The sequence below is a fragment of the Dreissena polymorpha genome, chromosome 3, assembly GCF_020536995.1.
Source record: "Dreissena polymorpha isolate Duluth1 chromosome 3, UMN_Dpol_1.0, whole genome shotgun sequence".
Lineage (NCBI taxonomy): Eukaryota > Metazoa > Mollusca > Bivalvia > Myida > Dreissenidae > Dreissena > Dreissena polymorpha.
In genome coordinates this window covers 212,268-233,029 of record NC_068357.1, presented here as the reverse complement: position 1 = coordinate 233,029, position 20,762 = coordinate 212,268, and the positions used below count along the sequence as shown (strand labels likewise).

Sequence of the window (20,762 nt, the reverse complement as noted above, 5' to 3'; positions counted from 1 at the left end):
ACCGCTTTGTAAACCGAAAGTAGGATTTCTAGACGTATAAGTCCATTTCGACAAACGCGATTATTTATAAGTTTTAAATTGCAAAAAAGACTGATTTCTACCTTGTTACCACCAGATATATTCTAATTGGCATAGATAAAATATATGTCTTATTTATATTTAAATTTACAATGCCATATAAGTTGTTTGGCTTGAAATATAGATCTTTGTTCGTACAAGTAAAACAGATTTAAAATTGATTATCAACATTTCTGTTGTTTAAAGTTGAAACAGTAACACGAACGGTTTTAACAAATAAAAAAATCTTTTTTTTTTAATGTCGTAACAGTCTTTCGATATTTCGCCATTAGCGGTGTTTTTTTTTATTAACCAACAACGGTTTATTTGTTTGATCCTATTTAAATAAATTTTTAGTGTACATTTAGAGACGAAATGTGGTACCAACTATAGCACGTTTAACTGCACGTGTATCGATTATTGTATATTACTGGTATAAGCCGCGTTTGTCATCAACCATTTGTTGCACTGAAGAATGTCCGATGTTTTGGTTTTAATTTATTGTATAATATTTATTTCAGAAAACATCGAAGGGAATCCTCTTCGCTACGCATCACACGAGCTCGACTCTAAGTATTTCCTCGAACCGCTTGTCACAGAGGATTTTCCAACGGTTATCGGACAGGCGCCTAAAATTCCGCACATTATCCACCAGACATACAAGAACGAGTTCATTCCAAATAAGTATATCCCGTTCATTAAATCCTTCGTTAAGTACAATGCCAACTGGACCTACATGTTCTGGACCGATGCCTCGGCCCGGAAGTTCATTAGCGACAGGTACCCGGATTTTCTCCCGGTCTGGGACAACTACGCAGAACCAATCAACAGGGCCGACGCGCTCAGATACTTCGTCTTATACGAGTATGGGGGTGTGTACGCGGACTTGGATTTTGAGTGCTTACGTCCCCTGGATAGGGTAACTATGAAGTATACAGCAGTGTTTCCTCTGGAACCTTTCGAGCACGCCGTGTTTCGCCTACGCATTCCTTTCTGCGTCAACAACGCCATCATGATGGCGCAACCGAAGCACTCGTTCCTAAGGCACATTGTCTACACGATCTCCAGTTTTAGGCCGATGAAAGGGACGCTTGACGTAGCAGGACCGATATTTGTCACGACGCAGTACATGCTTTACAACAACTTTTCAGTCGGCGAGTTTTACAAGGTCGCCGAGGACCATCAAGGGAGCTCACCGTATCACTACAAAGGGAGGTTACACGAGACGGATCCAAGAGCTGTATACGTTCCCAACACGCATTACTTTATGAACACTTTGTCGGAAAATTGGTTCAGCAAGTCCTACTGGCACTACAGACGAGTGTGCTCGAACCTCGATCCAACTTCCGGGACCCTAGAACGCAAGGCCTGCAACGAATTCAAGGCACGAGAGGACAGAAGCGAGCATGACCACTTCCGGTTTACTTATACCAGACACCACTGGTTTTTCACTCACAATACTTTGAACTTTTTACCGGACGTGACTAGATACACAAATATACAGAAAATAGTCCCGAAATTAGTGTCATACACTTGACAAATTATATATTATAATTAAATATTTAAAAGTGTACCATTTAAATAACTATGTTCTGATTATGTTCAATACTTTCAATATACCGCCTCAGGGTTTTCAAGCTGTCAGTGTAATATTTGTTAGCAGTTTAGGTCAATATAAAATAAATTACACACGACATCTTTGTACTTTGTGCAAGCATACAAAAGTCTCTACAACCTATCACAGCACAGAGACTTGACTTGATTCGATGATAGCTTTATCAAATCTCTGCAGCCATTACAATTATACGGAATCCGGAGAGTGCCATCTATAATCTCGCCCTTCCTCCGTCAAGGGCGACACACGACGCACGAAGCGACACACGATATTATGCGCGACACACAAAGCGATACAATATCTTTTGCGCGACACACGAAGCGACGCGCGAGAATGTACCCCGAAATATCGCCCTTGTGTAGGTAGCCCAAAAGGCGATATATCGTGGTAAATATCGCGTGTCGCTCCGTGTATCGCGCAAAAATTCTTTTGTCGCTTCGTGTATCGCGCGAAATATCGTGTGTCGCTTTGAGTATTGCGCAAAATATTGCGTTTTCAAAAAAAATCAGGGGAGATAAAAATAGGATATTTTCCGTCATCAAGCATCGAGGGCAGCCATATTAATAATAAATGGTTAAAAATTATTGTAACACCGTTTAAAAACGCGAAAGTCGACATGCGATAGTATTTCAGCGATATTTGAACAGTACACTTGTGTGTCGCGCAAAGTTTTAAAGGGACTGTCCAACAGATTAATACGTCGTTCGACGCGAATCGACATTTTGGGAAACTACGAGGATTGCTGATATAGATAAAACATACCTCGATAATTGTTGTGAGCGTGGATGGTCGAGTGGTAAAGTCGGGAGACATTTTTCTCCAAGCTTCCATGACTCTAGGGGTCAGTGGTTCGAGCCCTGGTTAACGTTTTTTCTTCTTTTTTAAAATTGTATTCTTATTTTTTACTGGAGATTTTTAGTTCAAATGTTTAAATTTATCAATACAAAGCATTTAAAGCAGTTTATGGCAAGCTCAAATATCTATATTTACAGAATAGAAAAACGCAAGTAGAATGAAAATAAAAGAAAGCATATAGGTCAGCCGGCAACAAATGAATCATCTGTACATATTTGAAATATGTATACGCGCGTTCTTCGAAAAGACCGGCGTTATCAGTTCGGAATCCATTTTAAACTTATTGGCGGGTGCACACAGCGGCGGATAATATGCCAGGTTAAAAGTAGATTTTACATCCGTTGGTGCGGATTTTGACACCCGACGCATATATACACGTCGCTCTTGATTACAGAAACATTCCCACGTACGGATTTCAACCGTCTGTGTTTATAATCAATTAAATGCACGAGTACTGGAATTTGTATAGCGTTTTTTTAAAGGCGTATGTCCAGGCGTATGCCGGGAAAACAGGGCTTAATGTATTTTTTTATTCAGCTCTATTATATTTATATCAAATCTGTATGAAACAATGTCGGTGAACATTAATCCGGTGTTATTTTTTGAAAATATTGAGGCGTTCATTAATTACGGATATAAACGGAGCATTAATCCGAATACATGTATAGAAAAACACCGGGCGTATTGCATATTAGTTCGGAGACATGACTCACAAATGACCAACAGCTGTTTCATATGAAAATGAGATTAATACGAAATACCTACCTATCTACAATAAAGTTTATATGCGTACTTCAATATTATAGTTTTATAGCATTGCATGTGGTGCAATATTAGTGTTTTCTTATGAAAGAGCTGTTGGTCATTTGGGAGTCATGCTATGCTGTACATATACATGCAAACCTTAATTTAGATTAAGCAAAATAAAACACTAGGTATTTGTCAAGATCCATAAGAGTCAAAAACATTCGTGTCGTAAGAGAGTAATCGTGGGCAGCGAGACTTGTTCATATAGAATTGAACCTCTAATTGCTTTCTTTCGAAATAATTTCATGTCTCCGCACTAATATGCAGTTTGTCGGCAGGTTTTTTTGTATAATTCTACAGTAGAATGATTAATACCGTCGAACGTCTTATATTACACACACTAACTGTTGGCGTTTAGTACGCGATAAAACATACAAGAATACAAAATAATAATATAACAATTAATAAAAAAGATAACTATTGATTTCCTCAAGTGAATATGTTTTCCAAAATATTCGCACCAATGCGGAATTTATTCAAGACAGTTAATTCGCATAAAACCTTATAAAATAGGAGAGAGCTGTTTATCATTTGGAAGTCAGGTCCTAAAATGTGTTTTAAATGGAACTTAGTTCCAAAAAGGGGGCTTAACGCGTTTTAATTCGGAAATAAATGAATTCAAAGACATCAAACGCGTCGAGATAATAAAATATTCTTGATTTATGTTATAAAGACGCGCAAATCAGTTTATGTTTTAATGAAAAACTACAAGACAATTAATGCAAACAATGGGAAAGTATTGATCCACTGAGAAAAAACAATACGTCTGATAACGACTCATGCATTGCAGTAGATTTATTTTTTACGTGCCATCCAACGATATTTAACAAGTACTTTTTTAAAATTATTGGTGAGGCGGGGAAGGTGGAGGCGGGCGTATATTAATATCCTGATACGGTAAATACATGGACATTAATTACAAATGAAATGAAAATAAATGAAATTTGATTTTATTTAAAAAATATTTTACTTATAATTTAATGTTGTTTGCTTGATTATTTTATGTAATGCTCGTTGATACCAATGTTTTATTAGAAAAATTATGTTGTACATTCTGTGTTAGTCTTATACACAAAGAAACAGGTACAGGTTTCTCCACTGAATTTCTGCTGAAATTCTACATTTAAATTGAGATAAACTTTGAAATATTTCAGGCCGTGGTAAACTTTCTTATTGTACAGTTCATGTATACCTTTGCCATAATCTGAAATTGTTAGTAAGTTTCTAAATCAAGTATCAATTTGAAATTAATACAAAAACTATAGGTTGAACAAAAAATGATTTAATGATATTTAACTGTCCCGGCGATGTTCTCTCTACTCCTAACCTGATATATTTCTTAATAAACTTTTCCAAATAAAATTTATAATTTTAAGATTGAAATGCAAACAGAAACACATACATTTATTATGCTTTCACTTATTATTGATACATAATATATGCAAGACATTTTGAATTCAAATCTGCAATAGAGGCTCACACGCATTCTTTTCAATGTGGATGTCCCCATTTTTTATTTAAAGCGTTTACTGGTATGGTTGTGACACCACATGCCGGAACATGTGTATACAGTATTATAGCGATAAGATGCGTAATCGTGTGTGTATTTCAGAGTTTATTTACAGGCCCTACTGGCCTCTTCACGAGGTTATGGTAGCCCGACCTGCCCCTGTGACCTTTCAGGGGAGAAAAATTAATTTAGAGCCAAAGTAGGTCAAATTTATCCCGGCTTCCCGGGTATTCGCCAAAGAAATAATTTAGATCCAAATAGACCAGTGCACGGTGGCCAATGAGACCTTAATGTGCACTGGTAGTTAGACAATCTGAAAAGACAAATTCATGTCTTAACGCAGCACCGCTGCAGCACACAGCTCCGCCCTTATGGCCCACTTGTTGCCATCAGCCGTCGTCTTCATCCCCGAGACGGGTTCCCCAGCGCGTTGAGCGGACTAGGTACCGCCGCCCCGGGGTCCCTCTTTAAAGCCACCCCCTCGAAGTTCTTGGGTTCCCCCCCCCCCGCGCAGAAGCACAGACCCATGTCCGTCCCGTATGCCCCCCCACACTGGTGGTCTCGCTGTCCCGCCGTCCCCGGCCCTCTTCAGACGGGACCTCTGGCAGGTCCGGGCTGGCGAACTCTCGACGATAAACAGCGGGTGACAAGTCTGCTGCATCTTGGAGAAGACAGCAATCCCAGCAGTGTGGAAGACGTCCGGCTCGAGGGTGACGGACTCTGCTGGATTAGCAGAGCCACCCGCAGAAGTTCCCCTCTATAATGAAATATGTACAGGTGAGAAAATCTTCTGCGGGCGACTCTCGCCTCGCACGCTCCAGCAGCTGACCGAGACCTTGAAGATGCGTAATCTTTATCACTTGACTGAAATATAGGTTGCCGCAATGACACGAATCTTTGTTGCAGCACGGCAAATATTACGTAAAATCCAACTTGTGCCGTGCTGCCCGGGTGTTCGCCAAAGAAATAATTGATCCAAATAGACCAGTGCGTGATGGCCAGTGAAACATTAATGTGCACTGGTGTACAATTAATAAATTAATAAATTGTATTCTGCATAAAACCGACACAATTAAAACCTCATCTAAAAATAGTTGTCTACGCCCCGCCTACTCGTTTACGGCAGTGATTAACTCCGCCTTTTAATCCGTATTCCCCGCTGACATCGACTTCGCATGCGTAGAGATTAATTAATCGCTTGAAGAGATGAATTCATCCCTTGCGCTGCGTTGCGATGAATTCATCCCTTATAGGGCTTAATTCATCCCTTGCGATGAGTTCATCCCTTATAGAGCTTAATTCACCGCAATTACCCCTAAAAACCACTGGAAAAGGTTTAATACAGATTAATTCGGATGAAAAGGGGTGAAAACGGATTAATCCCTAAAAATCGGCTGAATGAGGGTTATTTTTTAGGGATTCTTAAGAGATTAATCCCGGAACAAAATCCCTAACTCCACTGTATATTATAATGTACGTATATCAAACATTGTTGTAATTCTATGTAAACAAACGTGCATTGTTTCAAATACATATGTTTAAACTAAACTCCATATTTCGGAGCCATAACTTAAAACCGGGTAAAATAATTTTGCAAACATTTCTAAGCAGTGTTGTATTGTAATGTTATACAATTTTGACTAATACGGTCTTAATTTAACAATAGCTGCCAAAGATTGTCCACGCCGGCAATCAAACGTTTTGGAAAAAGAGCCCCCTAAGGAAAAAACAAACCCCAAATACGTATATTTATCAACAGTTTCTAAAACGTAGTTATCATATAGGAATCTCACGTTTCGTCTTAGTCTTCCTTCTTTTTCAAAAAACATTATTTTAGTTTTTTGTGTATTAAACTTTAACTTCCATCGATCACAATAGTGTTATCCAACCGTTTCTGTTAACCAGTTTCACTTTCTGAAAATAAAAACAATATCTTCGGCATATAACATTATGAATAATTTTAAAGTGTCTAAATTCATTCCGTCATTCAAATACATCTCAAATAAAAAAGTAGACAATTATTCGCCCTGACGTACACATAACAGGCATGTAAATCTATCGCTAACCTCAGTATCATATTTGACACTTGACTTAACAATACTATTCATTGAACGGATAATGTTTAATATTTATACCACAAAATATCTTTAACTTCGTTATTAAATACATTTGTAAAATCTATTAATGCTACGTCGATATCGTTTTCTTATTTAATAAATGTTTCTGTTTCTTATTTTATAAATGATTTATAACATTATGCAGTACAAAAAAGTATCTATTGTGCCCATGTTTTATCTTAATCCTGCCTGGGCCTCAATGTAAACATTATACATTTCCGCCCAAATCGTTAGTCGGTCATTTAAAAGTTTCGTAAATAATTTGCCTATTGCACTGAGTAAAGTAATACACCTGTAGTCATATTATTAATATCCCCTTTCTTATGCAATGGGACCACATAACCCTCTGACCATGTTTCTGGGAAGTAACCCGAATCAAACAATTTGTTAAATAACGTGCAAAGAGCTGTCGCGAACATGTCTATCTCAAAGACATACTTAAACAATTCGTAAAGACAATTATCTGGACCACTCGATTTACAATTGTTTCGTTTTTTACAACATTTTTTTAATTTCATTTGTGGTAAATATATTACTCAATTCTCAAACATAATGTTTAATTATACCCCTAGATATCTCTCATTAAAATATAAAATCTTTTTATGTGGTTAAAAAAAACACAGAATCGGGATCATTTACCGATTTAAAGTAATAAAAAAAAATCATCTGATGCCAAAGAACTAGAATTGACCACAACCGATACTTTTCACATTTTTCCAATATAACTTGGCATTATTTTTTCTGCCTAATTCCTGTCAATGATTTTGCAGTTTATTAAAATCATATGTTTTATTTCTAGCGTATTTTTATATATTGATCAAACTGCCATGAGATCCCTCCTTGTTTCATCGCAAGAGTTATTTCTGTAATAATAAAGAGAAATATAATATAAATTATTCAATTTTTTACGCTAATGGTCAAAGTATACAGCGTCCTTATTAGGATTTTTGTAACAAAAATTACTATGTGAACTTTGTTTAAATATTGGCTTACATGTTCATACCCCATCTAATCTATTTGTGAAAGCTCGAACATTTAAGTCTTAATACTCATGTGAGTTTGCAACAAGAATGTTTTTACAAAGAGATTCAAAATGTATAGTATTTTCTTCCGAGCTTAATGCTCTAATATTCACATCTTTTTTACTATCATTCCTTGTATAGTTATATACCATTTAACAGGATCCCCTTTATTGTTAACATCAACATAATAATCCAATTTGTACATATTTAAACTAAACAAAATAACACACTGATCCGACACAATGTTACGGTCGTAAACGTCGAATGTTATAAACAGTTCAAGAAGATCGCTTTTGAACAGAACATAATCGAGAACGCTTGTGAGTTTACATATGTAAATTTACAAATACCTTTATCTGTAAAACAGCGGCCATTTACTATCCTTAATCCTGTCGATATAAAAACAATCAAGTAATACTTTACCATAAGCATTTACTGTTTTATTTTTACTGGTTCTTTCATTGCATCATCCATTGCATAATCATCTGGCAACATGTTTAAAATATGTTTATTCTCGAATTTTGCATAATCTGGCTTAATCCCCACCGGTGCATTTAAATCCCCACACAGTTACAACCATGACCACACTCCGGATCGAAATAAATTTAATCATCTGGTAATAAATTAAAGACATTTACATCATTTAATATTTCTCCACTACTACCTTTAGGCACATTGTTTCAAACAGAGACAAACTTCATTCGTCAAACCAAATAAGTTACCTTTCAATTTATGTCACATTATATCATCATCGGTGCATTCTGAACATTCAACATAATTAAATAAAAGCGCATGTGCATATGATATTACATAACCGCTGTCTCCCCTTGCGCCTTATTTAAAACACAATTATTAAAACTGTCGACATTATATAATAAACAGTAATTTTCCCAAGTTTCAGTAAATAACAACGTATCGTTTCTACTAAATAACTGTTAAATTTCAAATGTAACTTATTTATTGTAGTATTTCCCATTCAGTCCATGAAGGTTCAAAACACAAAAAACTTGACATCTCGTGATACCTCATCGTGTCCTACTTTCGAGCCGTGTTCTGCATCGTTACCTTTGCGCTGTTATTTCATGGGATCCCCCGATTGATTTCAAAGTAGATCTTTTTTTAGAATTCGCTGCAACCGCACTATTGATTGGTGGATTTACATCGCTTGTCGTGTAACATTTCTGGAAATCAGAATCTCTGTTGTTTGGTGTTTTTATTTGTGTTTTTGATAGAGACACTTTCTGCGTACGACGATTCCTGTTGGAGTATACGTTCCGAGCACAACCGCGGTATGTTTTCACGTATGTTGCAGCTAAATTCGTCCCATGTTACGACCTTGTTTACATTCTCGCTCTATTCAATTGTAATTGGGATTTTTTTCCGGACAATCTGATTCTTCAAATATTTTGCTCTCTCTTTCACTTCCACTGACAGTCGTGCTTACCTATTCATCTATTTCTGTATCTGCCGAGTAAACTCTGTCTTCTTTGCCTGTGTTTTTGGGATATTTTATGTCATTTTTCCATGTGTTTTTTACTACTAATCTGTCATGGCCTAGTACTTGAAACAATTCGGGAAACATGTCTATGATTGTGCTGCCATTAACACAGAGTCTGGCTAGATATTTAATTTGCACTTTGTGACCAGTCAATCTAGCATCTCTTGCTTTTTTAGATTTATACATGCTTGATCGTGCTTATGATATATCTTTAGGGCACTGCCTATCAGGTCCAAATGAGATCCCTTTTAGTTTATAAGCATGATTTCATGATTGTCTCGGTATTCACGTAATCCCTAAAACGTACTACCATGGGTCTTTTTGAATCTCTACTCTTAGGGTCAAAACGGCCCGTTCTATGCATATCATTGGTGTTAATATCTAGCTCATCGCTAATAAAATTCAAATCAAGATGCTTGCAGTTACCTTTAAGTCCCTCAGTGAGTCCATATTTCACTATGTTGTTCCTCATTATTCTAGACTCTGCATCTATTGATTTGTATGTGAGCATTTGGAATTCACCCTTTGATTATCGAAAAGTCTCAATTTGAGTAACCCTGTCACTCATTTCTGATAACTCTTGTTGATACACTGAATTTCCTTGTTCCATTTACTCTGCTGATTTTCATTCTCGCTTATGTTTTTTTTCTGTTGATCAAAAAAAGATGTGACTGTATCATCTACTGTCATTTTTAGCTCATCTATTTAATTTTTGTTTAGCTGTTTTCATCACCTGAGCGTCTGCGTCGCCGTCCGGTTAAGTTTTGTGTTTAGGTCCACTGTACAGGACAAGTTGCATAACTCTGGTTGGCATTTTGATGGAATTATGGCCCTTTTTGGACTTATTAATTTTGAATATTTTGTGAAATTTTGTGTTTAGATAGCTCATAATCCATTGACTATTTCTTATACTATGTACTAGCTGGGCATCTACAGCGGGCATTCCCACATTATTATATGACGAGTGGTTATCCCTGAGTTTGGTAACCTTGAATAGATTGTTTAAGCTGTATGTGAGAATCTTTCCGTTATCATTATATTGTTAAGGCTTGCGTGTGAGAATCTGTACAATATCAAATGCCCGGTGGTTTATCGCTTAATTGCATTACCTTTTACAAATGTTAAGACATGCAAGCAAGCAAAGACAGATAGCGGTGAAAATAATATGCTCCATTATCTTTTTATGACAAATTGTTAATACGTAATGATGCACCATTGAAAAACTAAGAAAGCCATTTAGCAGTGAGATATGCACTGTACTGTGAAACTGGCGCCAACCGAATTCTATGAACATCGACTCACTGTAAATTCCGAACGGCTTTGTTGGTTCCGATTGTTTCACTGTCTCGTTTAATATACAAAACAAATATATTAAACCTAACCGAAAACCTAACGAGTTTATCACCACGTAAAATGCAATACAAATCGTATATCAAATCAAAAAGCATAATGTCGCTGAATATCTACCACGACACAATTCCAATCCGACAAAATTCTTAAGCAGAGAGTATTTCACTTTCCTATTGAAAGTGATTTGTGGCAAACCCCTGCGGTAGCAACATTTCACGCATTCTTTCGTGCAGAACAACTTCTGTATAAGCCAGATCCGGCCAATCACTCTCACCCGGAAGCCGGTGTTGCCCTGTACAAATCAATTAAATTGTTGTCGAACCGTGACTTAAGGGCCTGCACTACATGTTTTGTTTTGTTTCAAATCGCTCACAAATATTGAATGTACTTTATAAAAAAAATCAAACTCAATGACAGTTTGAAAGCGGTAACCCTTGGTTAATTCATGAATGTAAGTGTTTGTAATGTTTTTTAATCCTGTCTCGTCTGGTATGACAATCAATTGATCATCTGACTTTAAAAGGACTTTTGATAATTTTGATGCAACCTGAGCTTATATTTGCCTATTCGATGACATATGAATATTGTTAAAATGCAAACATAATGTATAAACAAAAACATATGGCCGTCCAAGAACAGATATTAATTCCGTATGATGTGTTGACCATTATTTGTCACATTGACCTTCCCGGGGCTTGACTACCTCATACCTTTTGCATATTGCCTCGCTACTACCAAGCTTCATAACAGTAATGTTAACTATAGAATATTTGTTGATAATATGTTTGAAGGTATTTAAAATATCAGTGAAAAGAACATTTAATTAAAAGTTATATAGCTTATAATATTGAAATGCATAGGACATATAGTTGAATTTATTGCATTCATCTATTTACGATATCTAAAACTTATCCTCCCCACAATGTTTAAGGTCGTTGCGTTGTTTGTGTATGTTTCAAAGCAGTCACATGTTTGCACACTTCAACCACTACATCAGTGCTCTGAGTGTTCTCCCTAATACGGAAGAATTTAGCTGCTGGTATATGTATACTTTTAAGTATTCAATTGCAAGTAAGTGATGTCTAAAGCGCACACGTAAACTAAACAATGCCATCATGTGATAAGTCCTTGAGGGCTTGTTTCCTTTATGAAACCGCCTGTCATGTTCAGGAGTAATTTTTTAAGATTTAAAATACACACCTATCATTGTAATACGGTTTGATACACTCCTAACACATTGAAAGCAAGATATGTTAAATTAAGTAGCATTTATAATTTAGTCATATGCTATCATTATCCATAGATATTATATGTTTCGCCGCCCCGCTCTCAGCTATATGACAAGAAGTAAACGTCGTTTTGAAAACAAGTAGTATTACGTGAAATCTCTGCGCATACTCTCGGAACAGTGTTTGTCTACGGCATTTTTTCCCCAGAAGTTTGGATTTTTACATAACTTGCCTTAATAATGAAGCCTATTTAGATGTAAGCCACTGATTATAATGAAATCGGCATGTATGTTCATCCCCAAACCTCACCGAAATTACATATTCGTCTCAAAGGAATGTCAGCCCGATTTGCAGCCGACGAGACGTCTGAGTGCTATAGGTCAATACCGGGGCATAACTCTTGTTGGTATGAAAGGGACCATTATAGGTACACACCTATTTACTGGGAAAACAATACAAGGCATCTTTGTACCACCCCTGACACCCAACCTAAATGAAAATTTGGTCCAAAACGAGGTCAACCCAACAGGCAGCCAACGGGCGGTCTTCTATATATGCTATATGTTTCTTTAATATGCTAAATATCCTGGATAATGTAATATATATTTATACATATGCTTAGTTTGCCTTATAGACCGTATATTTAATCCTATTTATTTACTTGAAGCCCCACTCCCACGGATTGTATCCGGCAAGATCCGGGATGTAAACCTTGTAACCGTGTAGCTCTGTGTAGATCAGTGTAGGTCTTTGATCGTCCGGCATTGTCCATGGGGCCCCGGGAGGCCAACACGGCAGTTTTAGGAAGTTCAAAACTAACGTGTTGATCCATAGAAGGAAACCAAGGGAGTCCTGAACCTTTATCGAACAACAACAACGTTCTACCTAACTGCAAATGACGCTTACGTCTTGTTGAAGTGGCTCGTGAAACCGTTCCCTAAGAAAATCAGGGTTCATTCCGACATTCTCTTCAACTACCGACTGTCAAGGGACAGATTGTTGAAAACGCTTTCATGATTCTTGATCATCGCTTTTTATGTCTACACACTACAATGTTGAAGTCTCTACATATAGAATGACGCCGTTATTTTGCATCTGCTTACACAAGCTTTTGAGACTTTGTCATTATAGGCCGCTGACCAGGAGGACAAAAATTACATACCAGGACAATGTCGAAACGAAAACCCACCAATAGATCTACTTGTAAAAGAGATGGCGATCTTGATCTGGACTTCGAGATTGTTTCTTATTGTTGCTGTTGTACTTCATCGGTAGCGAAAGCTGCTTTTGACTATATTTTTGGAAACTATAAGGCTCGCTTTGAAATAACATTTTATATTGGTTGTCATTTTGACGTTTCAGTTATGTTTCGTTGTCGTGTACGTCCGGGATGGTCCTTGTAGATACCGTGTTGGTGGTGATTTTCCGGGGATATCCGTGTTTCCGCCATGTTGGTCCGTAACGGAACGTAGCTCTGCCGGGACAGTCCGTGATAACGCCGTGTTGATTGCGTGTTGTTGCCGAATTTATCCGTGTGGATTCGTGTTGTCACCAGGATGATGGTCCCTTGAAGACCGTCCACGCTCAAACATCCCAGAAGTCCACGGCTCGTCCTGGATCTCGATCCGGGACGTTCCGGGACTTTAAATGTAAACATTGGAACTAAATAGCTCAAGTATAAAACAATAACAAAATAAAGAACGAAAAAAGTAATCCGCAACTAAACTCGAACCACTGACCCTTGGAGTAAATGTCTAACATTTCCACCACTTGACCAGCAGTGATCACATAATGAGAACTGTATGTTATACTTATATAAGAAATCATATACATGTCAAAAAAATTAAACGATCACAACACAGCTCTCCAAATTATTCAAACGTTTCGTAACTTTATGGTTTTTTAACCGTCAAAACATGGATATTTATGATATTTTAGATCATGGTAAATGTTTAGTATTACTGTTTCCTTCATAATATCACAAATAAAACGAAAATTTGCAAATGTGAAAATTTTCAATTTTATCAATAAACCAAAAGGTGAAAAAGTCCCTTTAAGGGTTGAAACAAAAAATCAACCATTAGCCAATTCAAAGTTTTCTTTGTAAAGATAATTTAAATAACGCCCCAAGTATAAAAAATAAGCCGTGTTATTGAAACAAATATTATTTTATTACTGTATTGTTATATGTATAACATTTAACAAATGTATCCGTACTTGTTTTGTCTATTACAGTGCGGACAGAGTTTTATTTTTCTGTATCAGAAGTTGTGTGTCGAACGCTTACTATATTTTGTGGTATTTTTGTCAATAAAAGGAAAAGGAAATAAACATTAAATTATCAGTGCTTTGGTGGCATATCACTCCCACCATTTGACTACACAGTTTATTAAAAATTCGTAAAAATAGTTATTGATTGACTGATTTACTTATTTTTAATATAAAATTAAAATCAAACTGTTTAAACACATGTTTTTTTTTTGTTTTTTTTGAAAATTCAAAATCTCAACGAAATTTACCTTATGTATACATGCATTAACCTTTAATTATGTTATATATCTCATTACACTGTTGTAGAAGCTTTTTATAATAATAGTAAACAACTTTTATATATATTTATAGGTAAAAGCACCGCATGTATATTGCTTTAATAGAGACTAAACACGCCAGACGTGTAGTGTAGTATAGTGATCTTTAAACTTTTGTTGAGTGTATATCATATGTATGTTTATAACAAATATAGCATGCCTTTGACTTAAATAAAAAAGCATTAAACACTTTTGACATTCTTTAATAGCTTTAACAACCAAGTTTCTAATTTTCATCCATGGGTGGAATTTGCGCATTAAAAACTTCTTTTTCAGTGTTCAATACTAACTCTTCTGAGTAATTTCTGAGTTTTTTTGGGCTCCCTTTTTTAGAATTTTGGAGTCCGACAATACTTAAGGTAGTCCAAAAACACTGACACTTTTTATACCGTATTCTCGGTTTATGAAAAATCTTAACCGTACATTTTTAAATCCTTTTAAATGGTTGGTCTCAGATCGAAGTTCAAAATGACTACTGTTAATTATCGTAAGTTTAAAACAAATATTATTATCTATAATGCATTAATATATGTTTGCTCTTTGAGCTTGGGGATTTGGTGTATCAGCCCATTGCTTTATAAATTTTCCCCATACTATTTAACATAATATAACAAAGCCAACAAACAGCCACAAAGCCTCTGAAATTATTGATTGGAAGTGACATTGGGTTATTCACGCACAAATGATTCACAGTCGTTCCCATTTTTCGTTCATTGGGACCGAAAGACATGCATTGTGTCAAGAATTACGGGTATTGTGATGATTTTTACAGTGATAATAGACTGTTCAGCGAAAGCTAGTTTTATAAGAGAAAATATCGTAGTAAAAACGACCATATATAATTTCGGATTGTTTTGTTTTGTCGATGTGTTTAAGCAGAATGAGTGGCTTATTTTTCGAATGTTAAAAATTGCGGACCTTCTGATCTCGCGAAACAGGATTTTTTCATAATTCAAATATGATAGCGCTGTTGTACGTTTTGACTACAGACACATGATTTGAGAAAACTTATAAGAAGGAAAGAGGAAAATTATGTTAAGTTTCACACCAAATATCAAACCCTGACCCTTGCGGTTTCCAATAAGAAGATTTAAGAAGTTATCAATATTTAATATATAAATAATTCGAGTCACTGGATTTGGCAAGGTTTGACCTCATGGGGATGCCCAAAATAAGCAGCAGTGCCCAAAATCTTGTTATTTTGCATGTAACGTTTTATAGTAGTCCTCGGCTACAGTTTTTCAAATCATGCCGAAAATAACAAGCCTCTGGGCCCTGTTTCTACATAAAAAAGATTTTCAAAGTTTTCACTAACACATATAATTAAACAAGTATCCCATAGGGCTGGGTCAATTTTAACCCAAGAGGGACGATTTTCACAAAGTTGCTACAGGGCAAGTATACGGTGTTAAAAAAATCCCTGTCCTTGCGTTTTTAGAGAAAACTTTTTTAAATCTTTAAATCTTAAAATATTCTTTCATCATTTGGCGTTGCCCGTTTTTACCCGAGGGACGATAATAAAAAACATTTGCAGAGGACAGCATTAAAATGATACATGCTTAAAACCAAACCTCTTTACCTTGCGGTTTCAGGGAAGACATTGTTTAAGTGTTTGCACCATACATATAAAGCAAGTTACCGTCAGGGAGAGGGAAATTTTCATCACAAGGTATTATTTAAAAAAAAACACAACTTCATACGAACCAAATGATCAACCAGAGTGACTTCTAAATAATCCCTCCCTAAACTACTTTCACCTTAAGACGTATTTTGGAACAGATAGAATCTATTTTGAATTCAGTTATAATATCATGCGTACAGTTGTTCTGATTGTTTCATGATGATTTGACAGAACATTTGACTTCTAGATTTTTCAAAAAGTTTCACCCGCATAAGAAAACGTCTTAGCACATTGGTACTAATATTTTTCAGTAGTCCAGGACCTTTTCCAAACCCAGCAGATATACCATTTAAAAAAGCGTTCTTAGCAAGTTTAATGAGGATTTTGTAAACGTGTAACTTCTTGAATGTTACGAAGCTTTTTTTTTATTTGACATTTCAACCTAGTTTTTGAACGCTGTTTCGTATTTTACCCAATTGTCATTTAGACCAATCTTCTTACAAAGTTTATTTTGGAAATAAATATAATCTTTAGTGTAAACAATGTACATTTTGATAACGGACAATGTGGGAACGATGATTTACAATCTTCAAAATGAAATCACAAAAGCACTGTAGGCAAGTGGTGCTCATTAGATCTAAAAAGGACTCTTGCTCGGTACATATGTGTAAAATATGACAGAGCACTCTTAACAGGGTTATATTTAACGATTTTTTTTATCATACTGGGGTCCTTGGCGTTCCAAGTCGTTTCCCTAAAACTGGCAAATGGAATTTTTTTTTTTGCTTACATATTCTACACAATTGACAATAAAAGTACTTTCATCATTATAATACAATTATAAGCATACACAATGCATCTTCTGAAAACAAACTTGTAAACCAGACAGAGGTTTTCATGGGATTAAAAAATACTTATGCAAGAGCATAGTCCAAAATATGGTATTGTTCTGGTTATGTATATACTTCCGACATCACCTTGCTTTGATTGAACACTTCTCTCTTTCAATAGACCAGCTGTGTATAATCTTCCTTGTTAAGAAGAACTCTTACAGTTCGTTCTCAAGCAGTGGTTGAAGTGTACGGTTATGACTTGGTTTTAAAAACTTCCTTCTGCAGAGGGTTTATATTAAATAATTACAATTATAATGTTACAAGAAACAAATGCGACTGAAAGTTTTTGTAGACAGTGTTAACATTGAATTTAATGTGTAAGATGTGTTTTGTACAGACAATCTAATTTTGCAAAACGAAGGAAACGTTTTTTATAATTTAAAGATAATTTTGAAGGAGTCCCACGGACTTCCTTGACACAAAAGCAAGAAGTCCGAGTCTAATTTCTAAAAGTCTCGGACCACCAGACTCCCGTTAGTGTCAAACACTGTTGTTTTACAACAGACATGCTTTAATAAACAGGAAAATGGACATTAGGGCGAGTGCGACCATTGTTGCTCCAAAAGTGCAGTCTGATCAGGATCCAAACTTTTCAAAATTCAGTCAGACTTCTTAGGGTGTTAAGCTAACACTTTGGATCCTGATCAGACTGCTCTTAAACTGATCTTGATTCAAACTGATCACAGTCACCCTAAGGTCCCTTTTCCCGTGATGAGGCTCAAATACAGGTTTAACATATTAGATCCAACTCATCATTTAAAATACTGAAGACTTCACTCTATCAGACTAGTATTAATATTATTCATAACTCTATAACTCTCTCTGAATATCAAATGATATGCAGCATATGTCTTTTCATCACACTATATAAACTCTCTGAATATCAAATGAAATGCAGCACATGTCTTTTCATAACACTTTAACTCTCTCTGAACATAAAATGAAATGCAGCACATGTCTTTTCATTCGTACCGGAAAAAATTGATATACAAATGTTGATACAAAAATATTTATATATTTAATGTATGGGAAAAATGTTATGTTTTAAGTGTATGGAGAATGATAAGCGTGTTAATTTGCTACTGGAGCAAGAAACATAATGAAAACTTTGGAATTCATAGGTATGGATACTATACGCCTATTCTTGTGACTTTGACGGACATATTAACATCCGGATCCAATGTCATTTTCTTCAGAAGCTGTTTTGCATACTTTGTATGCCCCCGGTAGGGTGGCATTATATATAGCAATTGAACTGTCAGTCCTTCTGTCTGTCAGTCTGTGATTCCGTCTGAAAACTTAAACATTGGCCATAACTTTTGCAATATTGAAGATAGCAATTTGATAATTGTTTATAATGAGAATTCAATACTGCTCCAACAGCTGGAGTTTCACTTCTTTATATGTATGTGTATCTTATGGAGCTGCACATTTTGAGTGGTGAAAGGTCAATGTCATCCTTCAAGGTCAGATGTCAAAAAACAAAAAACAAAATTCAATGGAAGTAACAAAATTTAAAGGGAGGTAATTTCTATTTTATATCATTTGGCAGGTACTGATCATTTTCACAAGGGAAGTAATATTTTTAAAGGGATATAATAAAAACATTTTATTCAAAGCGGCGTAGTAGGGGGCATTCTGTTTGTGACAAACACATCTCTTGTTTCTTAATATAGTATAATGACGAAAAACAAAAGTTCTAAAATTATTTTTTTGTCAATAGTTAGTTTATATTGATTAAAATATCACGACTGATATATTACATTACTTGAAAAAAGTTGTTAAGTTTTTATATGTTCATACATTCGGTAATAACATTTTACTGTGTACAGGTACCAGGTAACTGCCAGTTAACTATAAATAACTCAAGTAGATTGATCACCATCGTCACGTGGTAAACGTGGAATGTAAATTGTGCATGAATATTGAATTGTATATATTTTATATATAAAATGATCAATCTACTTGCGTTATTTATATTGTGTTTATCGTTATGTCACCTATTTTTGCGATGTACTTCCGATTTCATATCGCGAAATTTTATTACCGAATATACTGAAAATATAAACTTTTTTCAAGTAATATAATGTACCAGTCGTAATATTTTAATCAAAATAAACTAATAATTGTAAAAAAAATACTGTATTTAGGAACTTTTCTTTGTTCTTCGTTTGTGGTTAAAAGTCCCTTTAAACGTGGTTTGTCGTGATGTTGAAGTGGTTGCAAAACGAATATGGTGTCCGGCTTATAACATAAGAAACAGCTTAAATTCGTTCATAGTGAATAGGTCGTTTATATGCGCGTTTATGCGGTCCATCATTTAATTTATGAACATCATAGACAGAAATTAAGATTTAGACTATCACTTTGTAACACCTAATTGTTTATGGATGGATTCAGACAACGTGTGAGTAAATAAAAGTATTGATTAAACAACGCATTACATTGCATTGAATGCATGTACCATGCTTGAACGCAATACATTAGTTTTTGTCACTAAAATCACAATATGTTATTTAATTTGTTGAAGTACTGTTGATTATCAAACACATTTGTATAACGGTTGATCGGAATTAATTATATTTGATATACTGAGTATAAATATGAATCCGTCGTATTCATGTTCTTTTTTCACAGCCGAATTAAAATTTGTTTATTTATTCGTGTTTGTCCGTCCAAATTGTTAGACGAATAGGAAGTAAATATAAAATTATAGTTGTTTAAAAGTTGTTTTACGTCATACCTCTGGAATTTGTGTCTTTGAATATATGTAGCATAATCCTAGAGTAGAATATTCTAGACTCCAGTCTGCCGGGCAACAAGTCTAGTCTGCGTTTTTGAATTGCTTTTTGCAAAACTGATGTTGCTGTTCCGGTGATATGTCGGATGATCATTCCATAAATTCTTCAATGATATTTTCTCGAGCATAGGACTTTATGTTTTTCTGATTTAAATCGATTATAGAACAGTTTAGACTCCTCCCATTTGGCTTCGTGATTCATTAATATTCAACATAAAGGTGATTTGTCCACGGGGTCAATGTTTATATTTACATCGTACACACGTATTGTGAGTTTGGGATATAAGTTTACTGTTTTTTTCAATTAACAAATAATTCATAATATGTTGTAACCCATCATTAGAGTGAATTTATTTAGACAACACACTAATGTGCGACACAACTAGAACGAAGTTAATATTCTTCTTTTCGATAAAAATAGCACAGTTTATAATACTTCTCTTTTGCACACGGTTATTTAATTTACGAATGCGAAGCTTAACACATCTCGTGATTTAAAATGTGCTTTGAACTAATTAAAACTTTGTGAATAGATCTACCATTGTATCGGAGACATTCGTGTTTAATCAAGAAGTAACATTAAATAAATGATAACTCGATTGAATATAGCAAATTATTAGTTATATTGGAGATGAAGAAAGTTATCTATGTGTTATTTATAAAATTTTGCAGGAAAACCCATGTGTTTTTCCGCGATCTATTTTTGAACATTGGAAACCCAACTATTACATGATGCTTGGATCCCATGACACCACATCAACACTGTAGAGCATTGTGTTACAGGTAAAAAAAAAATTTAA

At 35.3% G+C, this 20,762-nt stretch overlaps 3 protein-coding genes across 5 annotated transcripts in view; all 3 read left to right on the top strand.

Annotated features, from left to right (window-relative positions):
* LOC127872710 (uncharacterized) overlaps positions 1-1,814 on the top strand; it is a 30,619-nt gene extending 28,805 nt beyond the window's left edge. The window contains exon 5 of one of the 3 annotated variants that reach the window (XM_052416048.1): positions 579-1,814. In XM_052416048.1, coding sequence (XP_052272008.1) covers positions 579-1,594 — 1,016 coding nt within the window. In that variant the 3' untranslated portion in view covers positions 1,595-1,814. The remainder of the gene's footprint in view (positions 1-578) is intronic. The other 2 variants (XM_052416046.1, XM_052416047.1) reach the window with 2 other exon arrangements.
* The window catches only part of LOC127874948 (uncharacterized), a 175,170-nt gene that overhangs the window by 32,285 nt on the left and 122,123 nt on the right, over positions 1-20,762 (top strand). The gene's annotated exons all lie outside the window — the stretch shown is intronic.
* The window catches only part of LOC127872701 (uncharacterized), a 436,069-nt gene that overhangs the window by 385,674 nt on the left and 29,633 nt on the right, over positions 1-20,762 (top strand). The gene's annotated exons all lie outside the window — the stretch shown is intronic.